At 42.3% G+C, this 23,225-nt stretch overlaps 1 protein-coding gene across 2 annotated transcripts in view; it reads right to left on the bottom strand.

The window, feature by feature from the left end:
• The window catches only part of ARL13B (ADP ribosylation factor like GTPase 13B), a 69,775-nt gene extending 46,803 nt beyond the window's left edge, over positions 1-22,972 (bottom strand). For both annotated transcript variants that reach the window (XM_004596562.2, XM_058661774.1), the window contains exons 1-3: positions 22,633-22,972; positions 11,267-11,337; positions 5,084-5,333 (exon numbers count right to left, since the gene is read on the bottom strand). In XM_004596562.2, coding sequence (XP_004596619.2) covers positions 5,084-5,333; positions 11,267-11,337; positions 22,633-22,691 — 380 coding nt within the window. In that variant the 5' untranslated portion in view covers positions 22,692-22,972. The remainder of the gene's footprint in view (positions 1-5,083; positions 5,334-11,266; positions 11,338-22,632) is intronic.
• Positions 22,973-23,225: the final 253 nt, after the last annotated feature.

Here is a 23,225-nt window from a genome sequence, read left to right as displayed (position 1 = left end):
TAGGCCAACTTTCAAGACCACACTAGGGAGGGGAGCTACAGAAAGACCCTAAGCCTTGCTATAACGTTAATGTAAGCTGCTGAAAGAATAAATGGGTTAAAACTTCCTAGCCCAATTTATTTGTTAGGTAATTGACAATGTCTTATGTTTGCTGTATTATGTAATTACTATTATTTATGCCTTCTACTGTATCACTCCCCAAATGCCCATGATGAGCAGTGCAGAGGAAATCTGGAGAGAGAGGAACCTACTTCATGTCACCCACATGGGTGGCAGCAATCAATTACTGGAGACATCACTCGCTGCTTTTCAGGAGGCTGTGAATGGAACCCAGAGACTCTGGTATGGGACACAGGTCCACTAGGTTAAATGCCTGTTCTGCCTTCTGTTACTAATGAAATATTTCTATGATGAACACTCAGTTTACAACAGGGAAACACTCTTAGCGTTAGTGCTATTTATATTGCTGCAAAAGTAATTTATTTTCTCTCCTAGAAAGGCATTCTTTATCAAGACTAGTTGAAAGTTTTGAATTTTTTTCAATTGACATGTTTCTTTATTTAAACATCATTTTTAAAAAATCACAGAATTATTCACCTACATATAAGCAAACCATAAAATGTGTAATAAAATTAGTAACAGAACTGAAGATTCATATGGACAAATAGTATACTGAGTTCATCACAAGCCCAGAACACAATTTTGTCAGCATCCAAAAGGGAAGGGGTAGCAATAATCACATTATGGTTCCTTTTATCTGTCTACATTATTCTCAAACCAAAAGAACACCTCAAAACAGAGAGAAACCTATTTTGTCAACTCATTCCCTTTTCTCTTCCTCAAACAGTACCTTACGCTTTTATCAAATCTTCATTCTCCCCAAAGATTCCATTCATACACTGATCAACACCATAAAGATTTGCAATCTTTCCACTCATCTTCAGCCTCAGAGACACTTGTGAACACCATCTAAGTCAAGAACAGTTTGCCTTATCCCTACAAGATGTGTGTGGCGTCTGCTTTTATGCCAATACCTTTCCAATTCTTGACATAGCACACATAAATTGGGTGTATCAGACAGCAGTGGTTCTTATGTAAAGGTCTCTGAGCCAGGTCAGGCTTTCCCAAGGTCTCCCACATGGGTGGCAGGGGCTCAAGCACTTGGGCCATCTGCCATTGCTCTCCCAGGCAAAGCTCCTAGGACTTGATCCAGCACTCCAACGTGGGATGCCAGAATCACAGGCAGTGGCTTAATCCAATGCACCATTATGATAGCCCCTAAAATGTCTACGTATTTAGGCTGAGCAACAGAAAGATATCTTCCAGGCAGTAGTTCACTCCCTAGATTCGCATAATAGTCAGTGGTTGGTCAAGCCTGAGTCAGGAGCCAGAAACTATATCTGGGTCTCCCACGTGGGTGGCATGGACTCAGTGCTTGAGCCATCATCTGCTGCCTCCAAGATACAATAGCAGGAAGCTGGAGCAGAAGCAGTAGCAGAGGCAGAACTTCACCCTAGGCACTCCAAAACGGGATGCAGGTGCATTAAGCAATGGCTTAATCCTCTATGCCAAAATGCTCCTTGGTTTATTAGCTTTAGAACTTATTTCTGGCAGTTAATATAGCATTTGTTAATATCATAATATTTTAGTTAAAATCATGTAATACAAGTAGTAAAAAACTGAAAAATTACTCTTTGGGAGAACAGATGGAGTGTTGTACCTGGATTCTAAGGGCCACTGTAAATTTGGTTTCGAGTCTAACAAGTCATTCTGCTTTTTAAAAACATAATAGCTAAATGCTTCTCCTCTAAAAACAGCAGTTGTAAAACATTATAATTCTGTATTTGTGCTCAGCTCTAAATATTAATATGAACCAGAAAGTAGGTTACTAAACATATCAAGAAACCATTTGAATAAAAAGTAATTTGCAAAATTAATGCTGTGCAAATGTCTCCTCTGCTATCATGTTAACCCGTTCATCTAGAAACTTTATTTGCCCTCATATTACCTACAAATATTAACTTTAGTTTATCCTTCTTATTTATTTATTAAAAGACAGGGTTAGACAGAGAGAACGTGGGCTTATCCTTGGCTATCCTGCCCTGAACAGGCCAAATGAATCCAAACACCAGGAACTTCACTTGGGCCTACCACATGAATGGCAGGGGCCCAAGTACTTGGCCTCTCTTTTGGTGCTTCCCTAGGTTCGCTAATAGGCAGCTGGATTGCAGGTGGAATGGCCAGGACTCAACCTGGTGCCCATACAGAATGCTGGCATCACAGGCTATGGCTTTACCTGCTACACCACATGAGGCCCAAAGTAGCCATTTCTAACTTAATAAACAAAAAAGAAGAAATCCTTGCAGTTTCCTACTACTTTTACCCAGATCCCACACCTCTAGCCATAGCTTCCAGCAGCTTGCCTTATTGAAATATCTCACAAAATTGGCTGCCTCAGATTTGCCAGAAACAAATTTCTTGGTCTGAATCTGTACTGCAGAAGTTTTTGGCGATACTGGCCTGGCAGAGGTATATCGGGGTGATAAGATGTCCTCCTCTTGCATCTTGAAGCGCATCCTGATCCTGGCTCTTAGTGTCCCTGAACATGATGCTGAAATGGCCAAATTTTATTCCATCCTTATACAAGTCATTGTCTGTACCCCACATCTCTTTGTGAAGACTGTAACTTCTTCAGATTTAAGTGTTTTGCAGTCATTTTGCGCAAACAGATATTGGTGGAGTAAGCTTATGACCTTCAGCCCAAATCTACACTGTTGTATTTATATTGGCACTACATGCCTTATTCTGTTAGTAAAGGCACTCTCTTCGAGACTACTGCCCAGTTAGTCTTAATGCATCTTGAATACAAGATGATGATGCAATTTCAGATTTCTTCAGGAAACAGCACATCAAATGAATGTTTCAACATCCCTTAGGCTATAGAATGAACCTTCAGGACCAGCACAGTAACTTATCATGCTAATTCTCCTGCAGTGCAGCATCCTATACAGGCAATGGTTCGAGTTATGGCTGCCCTATCTCCAATCCAGCTTTCTTTTACCCTGGGAAAGCATCGGAGAATGGCTCATGTCCTTAGGTTCCTCACCCACATGAGATGCCTGGAAGAAACTTCTGGCTCCCAGCTTTGGATTAACCCAGCTCTGGTGGTTGCAACCAGTTGGAGAGTGATCCAGAAGATGGAAGATTCACTGTCTCTCCCACTGTTTCTCTCTCTCTAACTATGATTTTCAAGTAAAAAACAAATCTTTAAAAACAAATGCTATAAAATTAAAAAAATAGACAAAAACAGAATGAACCTCGAGTAACTAATGCCTAGCTATACACACTAAAGCCCAAGCTTACCATTACAGTTCTCACAGGCGCCCCTCAATTCATGAACTTATGGAATGCTTTGAATGACTGATACCTGCAAAGGGTCTCAAAAATTCTTTAGGTAGCAAGCGATCTCTTTCACGCATGTCAGTACAGCACATGCTATTGTTGGAATTCCACTTAGTGAAGATGAGGCCAGAGTCTACATAGTCTATAATCTCTTTAAAACTCTTGCATGAACATCATCTCATATGCATAAGCAGGAAGAGCTAATGAAATGCTCTTATTTGGTGATTTGGTTGCAGTTTCTGATGTTTGTGATGCCCTAACTACAAAAATTATCTCCAGAGAAATATATCACAGTATATCATAAGACCAATACTTGAAAAACGTACTTCCTAAAAATAAAAATGAAAATAAAAATTGCTGCATCCTCAGATAGGCTAGTCTCACAAACCACATGAAAATGAAGTTTGAATGTTTTGGGTCTTTGTAAAACAGCGTCAACAGGCCACTGCCTAGCAGTGTTGTTACCAAGCTTCAACTATTCCAAGTATCTGGGCAATGAATCAAGATCTCTCTCTGTGAATATCTTTCCTAAATTCCCTTGCTATAACTTTCAAATAGATGAAAATAAATAAGCATTAAAAAAAAAAAGAGGAGCAAGCATTGTGACAGAGCAGGTTAAGCCAGCCACTGCCTGTGACACCAGCATCCCATAGTTTAAGCACCAAGTTGAGTCCCAGCTGCTACACCTCATGGGATACAGGGATTCATCTCCCTGCTAATGTGCCTGAGAAGACATAGGAAAAATGATCCAATTCCTTTGGTCCCTGCCACCTACCTGGCAGACTGGGATTGAACCCAGGCTCCTGGCTTCAGCCTGGCCCAGGCCTGACTGCAGCCATTTTTGAGGAGTAAACTAGCAAATAGATCTCCTTCATTCCTCTCTGCCTTTCAATTAAATATTTTTGAAAATAAAAGAAGTAAATATTCCTTCACAATTGAGAATCACTAAAATCTCTGAAAACTTTTCATCTAACAACATGAAAGACTGGGTTATTTTTCTAAATCTTTAGTAATCAATCATAACAATGAAGGAAAAGAACAGAAAGGCAAGGCCAAAGGTCAATTAACTCCAGGCCAAAGGGAACATTTGTAGAAACACATTTATTATGTCTCATATTTACAGCACCATCTAGTGTTTGCCATGCATAAATGCTGTGAGGATCAAAGTCCTTTGTTACTTAGTTACTAATAAAATGCTCAAGTACCTGGCAAAATAATGATTATGCTTTTAACAACACAGATCATATGTTCAATATGTAAATGGAGAAGTAAAAACTGAGGAATCATCATGACATTAGGAAAAACATATAAACAAGAACATTCTTCCAAAAAAAGCACAGTCAAAAATCTAAGTCAAAATAGGAAGCAATTGAAAAGTATTCTAAAAATTTGCTAATTTTGCTCAAAAGGAAAAATCAATAAAAACAAATCATCAATAAAACAAGTTTATATTTGAACAACCTTGAGCCCTAATTATAAAACTTTTCCATTGCATAGCCTTAGCTCTTTACCCTAGGCACAGTATTACAACCCTCAAAATATTAACAAGTCCCAGATATCTGCATACATTTTGTAATCCTGGGACATGACTACCTGCACTCATTGACTACTTTGTCACAGGTCAATTCCTTTATAAGCTATTGCTAGTGTCTATGTTAGCAATGAGGATAAGGTTACTTACACCAACACAGGCTTTCCTGATATCCTGGGATGTCTTAGGACTTCTGACATTGTCTCCTTTGTCTCTTCCATTCTTTCTTCATCACTGGAATCCACAACAAATATTACCCCATAGGACTCAGCATAGTAATTCTTCCAGATGCCCCGAATTCGTTTTCCACCTCCCAAGTCAAATATGGTGACGTCAAACTTCCCTTGCTTAAGGTTAATTTTGGAAAATCCAACAGTAGGAGCTACATCTTCAGGATGCTCTGTTTGATACAACACAAAGGAAAAGAAACAATCTTCAGCATTAAATTAACAACATTCATTTTCAAGGTGCACAATGAATTATTATTTGCTATACCTAAGTACTTAGTAAAATTTTTTTCAATTTTTTTTTTATTTGAAAGGCAAGAGTTACAGAGTGAAAGAATACACACACACACACACAGAGAGAGAAAGAGAAACAGAGAGAGGAATCATCCTCCCATTGGTTCATTCATCAGATGGCTGCAGTGGTAGAAGCTGAGCCAACCTAATGCCAGGAACCTCCTCTAGCTCTCCCATGTGGGTACTAAGGCACAAGAAATAGAGTCACCCTCCACTGCTCTCCCATGCCATTAGCAGAATTAGAAGCTGAACAGCTGCCAGTGCCACAAGTAGAGGCTTGACCTACTATGCATGGGGCCAGTTCTGTTCCAGTTTCCCACCAATACCCGGCAGGCAGCTGCTCATGGCCCAAGGACTAAGATGCCTGGAATGCAAAGGGGAGACCTAGATAGATTTTTGGGCTCCTAGATGTCACAATCATTTGGGAAGTAAGCCTGTGATGAAAATCTCTCTTTTGTTATCAGTCTTTCAAAAAAAATAATTAGAAAACAGAAATTTTATTTTATGAAAACAAATTATATGAAAAAATGTCTCTAAAAAAGTAGATTTTCTAATAAGTAAGAACAGCATAAAGGAAAATACTAAGGATTAATTTGGGATTTTTTTTATATAGGGCTAGGCATGCGGACGAGAACCTCTGCTCCATCGGCCACTCTTGGCTGATGGGTGGGGGCACAGCCTGGCCTGATTGCTTAAAAAGCAGCCGGTGCTATCTTGGCTTGCTCTACGTATGTGGACGGGAACTGCTGTGCCATCAGCCACTATTCGCTGATGGGAGGGGGAGCGCAACTGGGCCCAACTGCTTAAAAAGCAGCTGGCACCATCTTGGCTAGGGCAGCCAGAACACCTGTCAGCACTGGGCTTTACCTGCTGGCCGCCCGTCAATGAGCTCTGGATACCTGGGGGTGAGGAACTACTGCCCAAGAACATCCATAGATAAGGCCAAAGTAGGTGGACTCCCAACCACAGGGCCCTGTACATGCAGGTTAAGTGAGGAGACTGATAGCTGGTGGTTTGAAGTGGAGAGGCTGGAAGATCTGCATGGGTCATGCACCAGCCCACATGGGAGTCCTGAGATGGGCAAGTTAGCACAGAACATCACTGACTACCACATGCCAGTCCACAAGAAAGCTAGAGTTGGGGGTTCCAGACTGAGTGCTGGAACAGGATATGGGTCAAATTAGGCACAACCATGACACTAACAAACACGCAAGAGAACCAGGTCCAGGGATAGATTCTGCAGCAGATAAATAGGCCTAATCCTATGGAAATACAAGTCCTACTAGTCAACTTAAGAGATGGGGTGGTGATGGGCTTAACTAGGTGTGATCATAGAATCTTCCAATATTCATGGGTACTGGGGCGGAGAATAGGCTAGGCAGATCCAGGCTGCAGCACCCATATGTGTGTCCTAATACAGGATGTGGGGCAGGCTGGGCCGCAACATTCACCAGCCCAAAGGCCAAGATGGAGGAACAGGCTATGGTAGGCAAGGGCTAGCACATACTGCATGTGTGAGATCTGGGTCTGGGAGTGCACCGAGGGAGGAACTTGGGAAACCACCATAGTGGGTATAGCTCCCAGTGGTGAGCATGGGGTCCAGACCTGGGGGTTGGGCAAGCTGGGCAAGGTAGGTCCATCTGTTGGCAATTTTGTGTGGGTTGGCTTTGGAAGGGAGTACACCAGGCAGGGCCGAGCAAACCTTAGCTCAACGGCAAGTGCAAAAACCAGGCTGGAACGCAGGTCATCCTGGGTTGGGCTGTCACATCTACTAGTCTGCATGAGCCAGGATGGGAGCAAACTGAGGACGGCCAGGTGCCAGCACATACCCACAACAGTTGGGACTGGGGACAGCCCAGGTCAGGCCAGGCTACAGCATTCAAAGGCAAAGGCCAAGACAGGTGAGCAACTATGCCAAGCTGAGTCAAAGCAACCACAGGCATGCACGAGATCTGTGGCTGGGAAAAGGCCTGGGTAAAGAGCTAAGAGGATGCCCTGGTTGGGTTGGGGTTCCCATGGGTGAGTGCAAGGGCCAGAGTAGGGGCTGCTATCTGGTCTGAACATGGGTGCAGTGTCCCTTGGCACAAGTGTGGATTGGGTCTGGAGTGTACCAGAATGGCCCAGACCATAGCACCCACTGGTGCTTGTGAGGACCACAGTGAGTATAGGACAAGCTAGGATAGGTCTCTGCCCCTACTTAGCCATGTGTGAGCTGTGTCTGGGTGTGGGCCAGGCTTGCCTGGACTATAATACCCAACAGTAAAAATCAGGATGGGTGAGGGCCTGTCAGGAAAGGCCATTATTCCTGCTAAGACAGGAGGAAGACTAGGTAGGGATGGACCATGGATCCACCGGTGTGAGATCTGGCATTGGGAGAGGTTCTGATAGAGGAGCCTGGGGAACTTTTCTGTTGGGACACAGTCCCTGCAGGTGAGAGCAAGAACCAACCATGATAGGAAGCAGCCCAGACCAGGCCATACATCTGGCTCAGGTCGGGGGCTAACCAGGCTGGGCCAGTTCATATCACCCACTGGTGAACCTAAATACCAGAATGGAGTGTGAGTCAGGCCAGGTTGGGCCACAACACAAGCCAGTTCACATGAGGGCCAGGACTGGGGATCAGCTGGGTTGGGCTAGGCAGTAGCCCCCAACAGCATAAGTTGAATTGGAGTGGGCTGGGTCCAGCCAGGATAGAACACCCACTGGCAAATGCCGAGGTGAGGTGGAATATGCTAGAGTGGGCTGCAGTGCCCAACCAGCACACATGCAACCTGAGGTGGAAGGAGTGAACCTTGCAGGAGGGCTGCATGGAGCTCCCCTTCTTGATCACATCCCACTGGAGAACGTGATAGCTGGGATGGGGGCAGACAAGGCCAGGCAGGGCTACAACACCTGCTGGCCTCATGTGAGCTGGATCAGGGGAAAGCCAAGCTGAGTTGACTGATCCTACTGGTGTATGTAGGATTGGGTTGGTTGGGCTTTGGGTTGGCAGAGGCTGGCATGGGGGAAAATTCTGTCAAGTCAAACTGCAGAACCAACTGAAGAATGTAAGCTCCAGGAGTGAGAATGGGCCCATTAAGGAAACAATGGGCACCTTCCTCTTGGTTTGCCGCTCTGATTGGCAAGCATGAGAACCAGAATGGGGCAGGCATGGCTAGACAAAGAATGGCACCCATCAGCACATGTGTAGGCTGGATAGTGGGACTGGTTGGGTTGAACTGGGCTTCAGTGCCTTCTGACACACATGAGATCTGAATGGGATGTGGGACAGACTGTACCAGTCTGCTGTACATACTGGCAAGCACGGGAACCAGGGCAGGGGGAGGGTTCTCGTGGGGGTTATTGCAGGTCGCTCCAACTAGGCCACAGCTCCCTCTGGTGTGAATGAGGGCTGAGTGTGCAGTGGACAGATCAGGCTGTGCTCCAACATTCATTAGTTTGTACAGAAGACAGTGCTGGAGATAGATCTGATCCAATAATTACAACTACGAGTGTGTGCAGCAGTCTGTGCTAGAACCTGTACTGACACGCACACACAAGAATCAGGTCTGGGATAACACCTGGGATGACACCTGGTGCCTTAACAGAGGATGGGTACATAATTGATCAACTGCCTCAGCCAAGTGCTGGCAGTGAATATCTGGGCAAATGTAGACTCTAAGGTGAACAATGTCAACCAATGGATCTGGTGAGATTTCATCGTGCTTGGAAATGCGAAATCAGCAGTAATTCAGAACTGCTGAACTATCAAAACCTCCTGAGTAGGACCCTTGCAGTTTGCTCCACATCAGGGACCCTGGAATGGCATTGGGTGGCTGTCCTCCATTCCAGGATATGGAGGCAGTTGGGAGGCTGGGTGTGGCTTCTTCCCTTGTATCCCCCTTTCCCCCAGATAGAGGGAGGGGAAAAAAAAAGAGAATGTGAAAGTGGTGGTCTCATCCACTTTCCTGTAGCCCTGGACCCGTTGCACCATAATCAACCATGTAAAAATCATCAAAAATAAAAATTTTTAAAATTCACGTAACTAGAATCTTAGAAAAAGATTCAAAGTAAGAAATCAGTTACTGGAGTAGGCTAAAGAACAAATATAGTGTGAAGAATATAAACATAACAGAGGAAAACTCACAGTTGAAGATGTTCTTAGTTTATTATGTGATACAGTGAGCATTCTCTAGACTTAGAAAAAAGAAATGATCGGGCCCGGCGGCATGGTGGCCTAGCGACTAAAGTCCTCGCCTTCAACGCCCTGGGATCCCATATGGGCGCCAGTTCTAATCCCGGCAGCTCCACTTCCCATCCAGCTCCCTGCTTGTGGCCTGGGAAAGCAGTCAAGGACGGCCTAATGCATTGGGACTCTGCACCCGCGTGGGAGACCCGGAAGAGGTTCCTGGTTCCCGGCATCGGATTGGCGCGCACCGGCCCGTTGCAGCTCACTTGGGGAGTGAATCATCGGACAGAAGATCTTCCTCTCTGTCTCTCCTCCTCTCTGTATATATGATTTTGTAATAAAAATAAATCTTTAAAAAAAAAAGAAAGAAAAAAAAGAAATGATGGCCACACGGATAAGAAACAGACATACACAGCCTAATGAAAAGAGGATGTTTCAAGCATAGACAACAAATCAGAGATGGATGTCTGCTCTCTTCAATGAGGCGGCAAGCAGCTTCAAAATGGTGTCATGGCCTGAACGACAATCTGCCTTGTCATCTATTGTCTTGTGATCTTTGAGTTACAAATGAATTTTATCTTTTTAAATAACTAAAAAACTAAAATGAATAACTAATACAATTATATGAAGTTAAACTTTCCACGATCATAAATAAAATCTCATTGGAATATGGCCATGCTCATTTGGTTTACATATTATCTATGTATGCTTTCACTACAATGCCAGAGATACACTGCTGGGAAATAAAACATACAGCTACATAATCTAAAATACTTACTATCTGTCCCTTTACAGAATAAGCTTGCTGAGTACAGTGAGTGCTCTGACAGGAAATAACCAAGAGGACAGCACAAGTAGTACCAAAACAAACAAAACTTTAGGAAAACCCACAGGCAACTTACAGCTACTGTCACATAGAATTTGAGCTAACAAAATGTTTTTCTCCACCAGTGAGTTTTACAAGACGTTCATAAACAACTATTCAGCGTGCATGTTAATTGAGAGCATCTGTGTTAAGGAACAAATATGTGTTAGGCTTTTCTTCTAATTCACATATTTAAGATTTTCAATGTACAATGAACTCACACAATGCTATACTGTGTACAAAGCACTAAATACATCCAGTGAGGTGTAATACTTATCATGTAAAGCCCCTTACTAACAGAGGTCCTATCTGTATTGTAACTAAAAATTACTTGTCTTACTGAAAAAAGTACAAATAATTATTCTGATTGACTATAATTTTACTCTTTTTCACCTAGGCATAGTCACAATAGGTACTTGCTGATAAATTAAATATTAGATGGGTATTCTTAAAGGAAATGACATTACTAGCTTTTAATTTATTTTTTTTCACTCCTGTTGTGGTAGAACATAGATGAAATTACTTCCTGTCAATGAAAGACCCCTTGGAGCTGCTGTTCCTCTCTATCTACTCCAACCCGAAACATGACGATAGACCAGAACTACTATTAAGCCATGGCTTAGTCCCCACATTGGTTGCAAGTATATTAAGATTGAAAATAATCAAGGACAAAGCATCCATACTCAATTAATATGCAATATGGTTATGTAAAACATATAATCAAACAATTCAGAATAATTCAACAGAATTCAAAATACGCAGACATATTTTTAGCTTACCTCCTTGGATTCCTTTTGCTGTTGCCGTTTTACCAGCATTATCAAGTCCAACCATCACAAGTGTCACCTTTCTTAAAAATAACAGAAATTTGAAAATCAATTCATTTAGTATAACAAAAATAAAACAAACGGCTATGTTTAAGCAACATTGAAGGAGCATCTACCATGTACAAGACAATCTGCTGGATGCCAGGGGAAACTAAACAAAATAGAGGTTGGAAAGTAAAATTCATAACAAAAACACCTTAAATACATCATTCTTTTGCTTCTTAAACACATAGAGTAAAACTACACATATCCAAGGGCTAGAGAAGAAACAAGCCAAGGAAGAAAAGAGGAGAAAACAAAAAAGCACCAACTTTGAAATATTCATAGTGATTAGATTTCTTCCTGAATTCCAGAAATTATCACAGACCTGTTGATTTATACAAGTATATAAGAAAATAAAACAGGCGCAGGTGTGTGTCCTGGCTGCTCCATTTCCCATCCAGCTCCCTACTTGTGGCTGAGATAGCAGAGGAAGATGGCTCAAAATCTTGGGATGTTGCACCGGCATGGGAGACCTGAAGGAGGCTTCTGGCCCCTGGCTTCAGATGGGCTCAGCTCTGGCCACTTTGGCCACTTGGGGAGTAAACCAGCAGATGGCAGATCTTTCTGTCTCTCCTTCTCTCTGTTTATCTGGCTTTCCAATAAAAATGAATAAAAATCTTACAAATAAAGAAGTAAACGCAGCTCCTACAATAAAAAGTATAGAATGTTTCCAATGTCAGCTAAACCCCAGGCAGCCAAAATTAAATAAGTTGAATAAGTTGTTCAAATTTACACTAACGATCAGTTGTAGAGAATTAGAACTTCCACACCCATCTCTCAGAACACCCTAAATCTTGGATAATTTATAAAGAACAAACCCACTATACTGGTCATTTAATTGGACACCTCAGTACACCACTAAAGCTCATTTCTGTTCTGGTTTTAACCTTTGTACATTGTAAGAGGCGAGAAACTATTACCACCATGGATTTGGGAATGAGAACTGCTCTGGGAACACAAAGCCAAAGCTTCACCCAAGGTTAAGGCCACAGTTCTATGGGACAGAGCAACTGTCTTCCAACTACAGTTATTCCTTATGAACAATCATTTTAAGTAGTTAAAAACAGAACGCACATGTTCTTTAATGTTTCTAGAACTGGATCTCTTGGAAATAGAGCACTTTGTAAAAAAAAATTCCAGATGTATCCAAACAGTTCACATAACAAGGAGAACCTAGAAGTGAAGGTATGAGGCCAACTGTAGACCACAAGCTGAAAAAGCACATTCCTTACAAAAGTCAAACTGCTCATTCATAAACAAAGAACCATGGCCCATCTTCTACACAGGTTGATTATTAAAACAACCATCATCACAACAAAACAAATAGAAACACACAACTCCCCTTTCTGTAACCAAAGGACAGAAACATAACTCCTGAATTCTATGATACTCAAAGATAGTTTTACTTGGAAAGGATAGAGAGGATTCCTCTCTATTAAGCTTACATTTTAGTGACAAAAGATGTGCTCTAAAAATATAATAAACAAGTCACGTGTAAGTTATATGGTAATATTAAAGATGCCTACTCAATATAAATAAAAGAAAGGCTGGAGCAGATTAAATGGGACCAGGAGTTAGGGTGTGAGATGAAAACATTTTATAAAGGGTAATTCGGGCAGGTTTAGTTACAAAGGTTAAAGCTTAGCAAGCCCTTAAGGAGTTAGTCACACGCATAGGATGCAAGAGAGAAGAGATGATGTAAAAACAGATCATGAGCATTCCACGCCGGAGCACCAGGTTGGGGTGGCTCTGTTTCCAGTCCAGATCCCTGCTACAGAGTCAGAGAAGGAAGTGGAAGATGGTCCAACTACATGAACCCCTGCCAGCCATGAGGGAGACGACATGGAGTTCTGAGCTGCTGGTTGTTGTAAAACATCTGGGAAATGAACTAATGCATCAAAGATGGCTCTCTTTATGTTGCTCATGCCCCTTCAAATAAACTTTTTTAAAAGTTCATCTCTCATGGGTATCAGTCTCATGGATGAAGTTCATCTCTCAGGGATAAAACCAGGAATCTGGGTTCAATAAGTAGTGATGAAGACCATGAGAACAGATGAAACAGCTCAGGGAGTTCATAGGAGGGAGACAAGCCAAGTGATAGAAGAAAATAGACCTCTAAGAACCACTGAATTGTAACCAGGGAATAAACGAGAAAAAAAAAGGACAAAAGCATTGGAAACAGTATTCAGAAAGGCTAAATGAACAACACGGAGGCAGGCATTTGAGGTAGAGGTTAAACTGCCACTTGGGATGGCCGCAGTCCATATCACAAAGTCTGCCCCAAGTTCCAGCTCCACATCTTCCAATCCACCATCCTGACAACACCCAGTGCCTACCACCCACCAAAGAGACCCAGGGTTCTAGGCTCCTGACATCAGTCTGGGTAGCTGCTTTCTCTCTTTCTCAATAAAATGAAAATTAGTGTAAAGTAGTCTTTTTTTTTTTCAGAAGGAAATGAACGATATCATACACTGCAAAATCTCTAAAAGTAGCTTTCTGATAACTACTGCAAACTATACATCTCAGACTTAATTTGGCTTCAATTTCTCTCTATATTGCAATAACCAAGGCTCTAAATTATACAGCAAGTCTTGATCATTCACAGCTATTCAGCATCACCGTCTCTGCAAGAAGCAGATTTACATCTCAAGGATTCAGTGCTAAGAAGTTAGTCCACAGCAGTTTCCACCAGGAAGTATAACTATAATGGTCTGTAAAAGTAATAGTAATGATTTCAACCATTTTGCTTATCCTAAAATTTACTTGTATTTTAAACACACAGCAAATCAACCAGGCAGTCTGACTTATTTCCATAAAGGCATCACTAAAAACACTAAAAATAAATAAGTCTGCAAAACTACAAAAAGCAGCAAGCTCTAAATTTAAACAAAAATGACATATTGCAAACATCTGTATGATACATGTGTGAAAGTGAAAAAATTACAAAGAAACCATTATTTTCTGACACATTATTTAGCTTATACAGCAGACACCAATATTACATCAAAATCATTATCTAAATTGGTCATTAGTAAACAGAGAACCAAAACTGAGATCAGTTTCTGGCTCTGAAGTTAAATCCTTCTAGTAGTTTTTTCATCTTTCAAAACAGAAATTATGAGGATGTTTCTAGGTCCCATTTTTATCCTCAAATGCAACAACTCTTACTACGCGTAAATAAGCATTAGGAGAATAAAAAGTACAATGACACAGTTCAGCATACAGCACATTAGATAATCCTTGCTAATCTGTATGTACACCTTAATTAGCTAATTAAGAATTCAGCAATTTCTATAAATAGCCCAGATTTACAGTTACGTTTATTTAGACCACAAAAGCTTGTATAAGACCACGATTCCTGCAATAAAACTATTCCTCCGGTATAAAAAACTCCACAACAGAGGTAACACACAACTGTACAGTACATACATTAAGCTAGTAGACACTGATGCATAGCCAGCCCTGAACGACAGCACTCGGGGCGACCTCTGGGGCTCTTGTAGACTTGTTCATAGTGAACAGTTTACTAATATAATAGTTTTAATTTACTAATAAAACAGATTGTGATGCTGAAAAACACTGATTCGCAAGACGTTATCCAGACAAGTGCTTACTTCTGGGGAGAGATGGGGAGAGATTGATAAGACAGCAGAAAGCTGTATGGATTTGTTACCTATTTCTTAAGGCAGCTGAAATATGATGATTGAAGGTTAATATTCACAAGTCCCAGCTAGAAACACATGGGTACTTGTTATAGCTTTTGATAACAAGAAATATATCTTTCAATTGCTTAAACAATGGAATATCAAAAAACACCTGGAAAATGAAGTTAAAAGTTTTAGTTTTTTGCTATATGCATTTTTACACAAATGTTATTTAAAAGAGTTACAGGGGAAGACACAGAGATCTTTCATCTGCTACTTCATTCCCAAATGGCCACAACAGCCAGAGTTGTAGCTAAAAACATCTAAAAATCATCTTTTGGCTCTTGTTTATTGTATCATTAAATTTTATATACACAATTTCATAACCTGATGCTACTATGTATAAACAGAAGCTCATACTACGAACACAATACAGGAGAGTGAAGAACTGTTATGTGTTCCACACGTCTCATCAGACCTTGTGTTTTATATACAGGATAAAAGCTGATCCCCACACACAAAACAACTTACAAAAAAGAGATCTAAATGACAAAAATTAAAATCACAAAATAGGGCCCAGCATGGTAGCCTAGCAGCTAAAGTCCTGGCCTTGAACGCGCCAGGATCCAATATGGGCGCGGGTTCTGGTCCCAGTAGCCTGGGAAAGCAGTTGAGGATGGTATAAGGCCTTGGGACCCTTCATCCGTGTGGGACACTTGGCTCCACATTGGCTCAGCTCCAGCCTTTGCAGCCACTTGGTGAGTGAATGATTGGATGGAAGATCTTCCTCTCTGTCTCTCCTCCTCTCTATGTATCTTTTCAATAAAAGCAAATAAATCTTTTTTAAAAATGGCAAAATACCACAGGGAAGTAAAGAATATAATCTTGGAATGTTGATGAGCTTGCTTCTTTTTTTTGGTGACTTACTTAATTTTTTATTTTCTTTTTAATACTGCTTACATGGTTGAAAGGGATGCATGGGCTTCTTATCAGGGTGAGGAGGTTCAAGTACTGAAGAAAGTGGTTGAAATTGTAAGTTAGATTTTTGTTTTTTTACTTTTCCTGTGTGCACAGGAGAGGAAACGGTGGTGGGTTGGAGGGCACACCTTGCGTCAAACTACATTAGCATCCGGGGATGGGGCATGGTCATTGGGCAATGCCCCAGAGATCCCACTGTGGGGAGAGTGTTCCAAGAGTGTTACTTGAGTGGTTTTGATAGTTTCGAAAAGCTGGTTTTGTTGCTCCAGGGCTGAGAAAATCTTTCCAAGGTCTATTGATTAGCAAAGTCCAGATTATTGTATCCACAGACCAGGAACATGTTGCAAATCTTGGCAAGCAGAACTGTCCAACATGTCCTGTTTTCCATCCTCACAAGGCAAATAACATCTCCTGCTACCTAGATGACCTAGCCAAATGGTCCCCACGTATATCCAGACATACTGATCACTGACTGCACAGGCATCAGCAACTGAGGAAGTCCAGTACTAATACATGCATTCCAAGGTCAGACCTCAAATCCTTTGATTTTCTCAGTGGGCAGGGTTTGAGTCTAGTCAGGGAGTCCACCAAGAAACTTCACCTGGGTGACCCAGACTTGACTCAAGTGTTCACTAGCCAGTGCAGGTCAGTGCAATCTGTCACCAGCACCAGCCAGCACACAAACTGGTGGATGCAGCTGTGTGGTCAGTTCTCCCTCAGCATCATACTTCACACAAACCAACAGGTGCTGTGGCCAACCACAGGCCCGGTTGTCACCCAAAGGCAGGTAAGAATAACTACCCCCCAGGCCCATCCCCAACTCTGATTTTGCATATGTCAGTCTCTGCTGCAATCTAGCCAAGCCTACCACTTAGCCCACCCGGCTCTCATGCACACCAGTGGATGACACAACTTAGCTCAGCTCACCCTGCCTCCAGACCCAGCCCTGAAGTATGCTGACAGGTGCCACCCACCACCTTCTCCAGCTTGGCCCACATTCAGTCCTGGTTCTTCTGCTCACCAGCGATAGGTACAGCATAGCAAGGGAGTGCCCACAATTCCCCTGCCAGGCATGTTCTCAGACCTGGGACTTGCATCTGCCAGGGGGTACTGCAGTACAGCCTGATATGACGTCCACCCAGTCCCAGCACTTGCCAGCTGGTGCTGAGCCTGCAATGGCCGAACTGCACACATTCTGGCGCTTGTGATGAACTTTCTAAACATTACAGAGAGAGAGATGTCATGTGAAAAAAAAGATGTCTACAACTCAAAAACCACCAAAACACCCTCAAAATTATGTACAAGAAAAGTATCTGCAACGTTTGCCATAGACAAAAAGCTGCTATCAACACTTAAAATTGGGCCTGCGAGGTAACCTAGAGCTAACGTCCTCACCTTGCATGAACTAGGAGACCGTATAGGCGCGTTTGTGTCCTGGCGACTCCACTTCCCATCCAGTTCCCTGCCTCTATTATTTTATTATTCCTTCAGAGTTTTCCAGACATATAAGATATTCTATGCCCAAATAGGAATGGTGATCACCTTGGTGCTGCTGGGGCTGAGATTATAGGTGAATGGCTGAACTGTGCTTTCCATGTTCCACAATAAGCATACGTCAACTGTAAAGGCTGTTTAGCCTCAAAACATCCTGGGGGCCACAACCGCCAGAGCTAAGCCTGTCTGAAGCCAGGTGCCAAAAGTTTCTTCCGAGACTCCCATGTGGGTGCAGGGTTCCAAGGCTTTGGGCTGGCCTTGACTGCTTTCCCAGGCCACAAGCAGGGAGCTGGATGGGAAGTGGGACCACCAGGATTTGAACCGGTGCCCATGTGGGATCCCAGTGCATGCAAGGCTAGGATTTTAGCCACTAGGCTACCATGCCAGGTCCATCACAACAATTTTAAACACTGACTTATATTATAGTAAAATTGCTGGCATCTTAGCTTGGGGGCTATCTTTAAATAAACTAAACATTGCTGAAGCACAATGCTACAGTCTATTAACTGAGAAGTCTGAGAAGTCTGGTGACAAGCAGGCAAGTATCATTCACAGTGCTCATGTGCTGAAAAGAAGGAATGGATCTCACTCCAGTAAATTTCTTTTTACTCCTCAAAACAGTACATAATTTAAAACTAATCAATTGAATGTTTCTAGAAATTTCTGCTTAATATTTTCGAAACATACTCAAGGGGGGGATGAATCATCGGACGGAAGATCTTCCTCTGTCTCTCCTCCTCTCTGTATATCTGACTTTCCCAATAAAAATACATAAATCTTTAGCAAAAAAAATCATTATTAGCTATTATTTTTTAGTTACTGTGTTTAATATACAAATTAAATCTTGTAATTTTGTATTTATATATTGGAAAAAAACATAGCATTTGGCACTACCCACAGCTTCCGGTATCCACTGGGGCTCTTGGAATGTATCCCCTGCAGATAACGAAGGACTGCTGTATTAAGCAGCAGAAGCCAAAGCCTTGGTAATATGAAAAACTCCAAAGCACAAGCAGATGTCTAGGATTATTCTCAGCTTCTGATATGGACAACATATAAGTAGAAGTAATTCACTAATAAACAACAGAAGTAAAAACGTCAAATAGTACACAATATGAGATGATGTGAGCTCAACTTTGGATGTGTTGAGATTAGAAGACTCTACAACTTTGGCCAGCCCAAGGTCAGGAGCTTTAACTCCATCTGAGTCTCCCACAGAGGTAGCAGGCACCCAACACTTGGGCTATCTTTCACTGCCTTCCTGGGTGTATTAGCATGGAGCTGAATTGGTAGTGGAGCAGGCAGGACTTGAACCCCTGCTTCTATGGGATACTGGCATGACAGGATACAGTTTAATCTATTACACCATAACAATAGCCCGCAACAAATTCACATTCTAAAGAAATACAAGTGAAGCTATGAAGATAGAAGAGATTCTGGATATCTGACAGTAAAACTGAGAAATACATTTCCAGATAAAAGTTTAAATTTATGGTTGACTCTCATGAAGCTCTCTCTCATCTAGGATTTCAGCTACATGTTGACCTGTATATTTTAGGATGGTTAAATGTCACAATTAAAGAAAACAACAACAACAAAAATAAAACAACACAGGACAACATTGTAAGAATTAACATTGAAAAGGAAAAATGAACCCTTCTTTTACTAAAACAAGAAAGGGAAAAAGGCATGTGCATTCATACTAACAAAAATAAAATAGTGCAGGTCACTGTTGTGACCCAGCAGGTTGGGTTGTCGCTTGTGACAATGGCCTTTCATAGCAGCACTGGTTCAAATTCTAGATGCATGGGAGCCCTGGATGGAGTACCTGGCTGTTGGCTTCATCCAGGCCCAGTCCCAGTAATTGTAGCCATTTGGGGAGTGAACACGGAATGGAAGGTTTCTTTCTGTCTATATATAACTCTGCCTTTGAAATATACTGAATAGGGCCCAGCGGCATGGCCTAGAAGCTAAAGTCCTTGCCTTGAAAGCCCCGGGATCCCATATGGGTGCCAGTTCTAATCCCAGCAGCTCCACTTCCCATCCAGCTCCTTGCTTGTGGCCTGGAAAAGCAGTTGAGGATGGCCCAAGGATTTGGGACCCTGCAACCGTGTGGGAGACCCGGAAGAGGTTCCTGGTTCCCGGCTTCAGATCCGCGCAGCACTGGTCGTTGTGGCTCACTTGGAGTGAATCATTGGACGGAAGATCTTCCTCTCTGTCCTCTCTGTGTATCTGACTTTGTAATAAAAATAAATCTTTAAAAAAAAGAGAAATATAATGAATAAATCAGAAAAAAATAGAATATATCACTAATATGTATTAACCACCTAGGATCACAAATGAATGACAGTTGTTAGCAAAGCATCAAATACTTAAATACATTCTCTCTTCCAAAATGTTGCAAAAGAGAGTAGCATTTGACAAACTTCTGGGAGTCACACTCAAACCAAATTGAGAAACCTAGCAAACACCATCTTAAATGACAGAACTGAACATCACCAATGATAAGACACACCCATATAATGCTTCTCTTGCACTATGAAGAACATGTCACCTCTGACATTTTTCTCAAGAATACAACACCTTAGTCAAATCAGAAGAAAACAGACAAGCAAACTGATAGGTATCTACAAAACAACCGATAGGCATTCTTCAGTCAAGTTTAAGACAGACAAGGAAAAGAAGAAATTGTCATACACTAGGAGAGATAGCACAGACATACCAAATGAGACACACGATCAGAGATTAGATGCTGGATGGAACAAAAGGACATTGTGAGAAAATTGGTTAGCTCAGAATAAAGTCTACAGCTGAAACAGTATTATACAAAGAGTAATTTCATAATTTTGATGACTATACTATGGTCTCAAAAAGTGAAAAAAGGCAACAAAGCATTTTTTCTTTTTTGATCAGAGATGCAGCAAAGTGAATTAAGCTGCAACCTGTAATGTTGCATCCTATCATATCACAGTGGTGATTCAAGCCCCAGCTGCTCACTTTTGACCCAATTTCCTGCTAATGCAATGGAAAGGAAGAGGATGATGGTTCAACCACTTGGGCCCCTGTCATCCATGTGGGAAACTCAAGAGTTTCCATCTACTAGCTTCAGTCTGGCCCAGCCTTGGCAACTGTGGCCACATGAGGAGTAAAACAGTAGATGGAAGATCTCTCTCTCTGGTGCTCTGCTCTCAAATAAAACAGAACACTAACCACTATACCTCACTGCTCCAACTGGAACAAGCCATTTCTCTGACAGTCTAGTAGTATATTCTATTCAAGATCAAGTTGCATAGCTCAAACGCCTAGGTTTCATGTTCTGACTGGTAGCTAACAACAGCAGGCACGGTTTGAACACTGCCTGGGTCCCTGACATGCTTATCTTCCTGGTCCCGAATCCAACCGAGAGATGCTTTAACACTTGGTTTCTGACTGCTGCCTTACCCTTACCCCAAGTATCTACATTCTGACCCCAATCTATAGAAGAGTATGCTCACCGGAAGTGAATCTGTGTGAGAACAGCTGAGTAAATAAGCAGTACAGAATAGATACGTCAGAATGGAAAGTCAGAGCATCCATTAATACTCACCATCACCTCTGTTACATTTGCAAACACGTCTTCACAAAACATGAGGGCCAATCTCAATACACAACAGCATAACCTAAAACTCTTACAAAGCTATGCAAAATATAAATTTAATGCTCAAAAAGATTTTTTTCTAAAAAAATATAGATCATAAAAGCGCAAAATCAGCTTTCTTGACTCTGATTTACTTCAGAATAACAAATGGACTTGCCTGCAAGACTGCTGGACTGCCTAGTGAACACCATAGATGTGCATGATACTCATGTAAAAAGAAAATACACTCGGGTGCAAAGTTGACTTTCAATTCACTTTACTAACTAATCCAACTTGAAAATTAATACTAAACTCTACTTTTTTAAAATCATGCCAGAGACATTTCACTGAGATGCGAAGGTGATGACATACACTGGAAATTCCTGCTCTGAATGACAAATTTTGAGTATTTTTACTTGGAAGGCCTATGCGGTATTGCCTTCATAAAAATCAAACATATTTTCTTAAAGCAAAGAGAGAACCACAAAAAGCCATCTACCATGAACGCTTTTCAAGTCTTAATGAGAGTTCAGGACCAGACCAAAACATGATGAAAACAAAATCAAAGGAAATCAACCCCTGCACCCAGAAACTCACCTCTGCCTCATGAGAGGCATTCGTATCACTGCCGTGCAAGCCCTGATAAGAGTTAACGATGGGGAAATCCTTTAACAAAAACTTGTTTCCCCAAACATTATTTTGTGTAAGGGTAATTTTCTGCAACTATCCTTTTTAAGACAGTTTATCCACACGGCACTACAAACTATATTTGAAGTGCTGTGATTTTAAAACCTTGCTGGGTTTCATCCTAGGCCTAATTCAAAGAACTATAACAAGGTTAACATTATGTATAGGAAGTTACTAGCTCAAGTCTCCTTAAAGGTTGGATTTCTTTTAAAATGTTCACTACTCCTTCCCAACACAGATATTGGCACATGGCATTTTCTTAAGTGTTTGTTTCTAACCCTTTGTGGTTCACTCAACAAAGTATTAACACAGTTGGCATTCCAGAATAAAATGCTCAGAAGCTGATCCTTTCTATGGAAGTCTATATATGAAATCTGAAGCTACATTACGGAAAGCACCCTCCACTTACTGAATGCAACACTGCAAAGACAGAGATATTATCACCGCCTTTAATATATGTGGGAGGTGGAGCCAAAAGTGGTTGAATCATGTAATTGTTAAGTAGCAGAGCCAGATTTCAAAGCCTAGGTACTTTAACACAAGGGAGAAAGAGAATATAAATTTGGGGTGTGTGGATATTACAAAAATGTATTCCACAAGTGACTATCATAGAAGGTTTAGAGAAAAATTCATCACTAAGAGTTTCCCAATCACATAGCTGCATATACTCCACAACTTTTAAAGAAATCCAAACCTAATTAAAATATAAAAACGACGAGCACTGTAGATGAGAACTTACACCTCTCAGTCGGCCTCCCGGGACAAGTCAAAAGGGGACCCCAGAAGCATCACCCAAAGTTCGGACAGAGGCGGGGGCCCGTCCGGCCCTGAGAGCATCCCCAGCCACTCCAGCCTACCTGATGGGCTCTCGCCACCGTTTGTACCAGCCGCAGCAATTGGCCATCAGACTGAACATCCCAGGCCGCTCCTCCCGCCACCTCCCATGCGAGCCCAGGGCGGGGATGGGCTCCTAGCTACCGAGCGCCAGTCCCGGGGCCTCCGCCTCTGCCAGGCGCCCCTGGGGCGAAAAGGCCCTGAGCAAGGGGCTCCACGTCTAGCCAACCGCCCCGACCCGCGAGCGGACAGCCACGGTCCTCCTCGCTCAGGGACAGCAGCACTCCAGGAGCAAACACACCCCGTCTCGACTAGCGGGACCTGGCCGGAGAAAAGCCCCGCGTCGACGTGCTGACGTTCCTCCGAGGCGCGGAAGGCCCCCAAGCACCGCCCACAGGGAAAAGTTCCAATCATTGGTTGGGTCTCCGCGATGGGGACCTCTGAATGGCTGAAAGGGCCTTTTCCCCGCCCCTTTCCAGGATGGGGCGTGTCCCAGGAGGAGGCGGAACTCGGAGGGGAAGAGGGTGTGCGTAACCAAGCAACTGGAGCGTCCAGGTAGAAACTGAGGGTCGGCTCTTAAGAAAGGCTTTTTACTTATCATAAATGTGTTGTTGGC

This window comes from Ochotona princeps, chromosome 3 (genome assembly GCF_030435755.1).
Source record: "Ochotona princeps isolate mOchPri1 chromosome 3, mOchPri1.hap1, whole genome shotgun sequence".
NCBI lineage: Eukaryota > Metazoa > Chordata > Mammalia > Lagomorpha > Ochotonidae > Ochotona > Ochotona princeps.
This window is presented reverse-complemented; position numbering and strand designations above follow the sequence as displayed.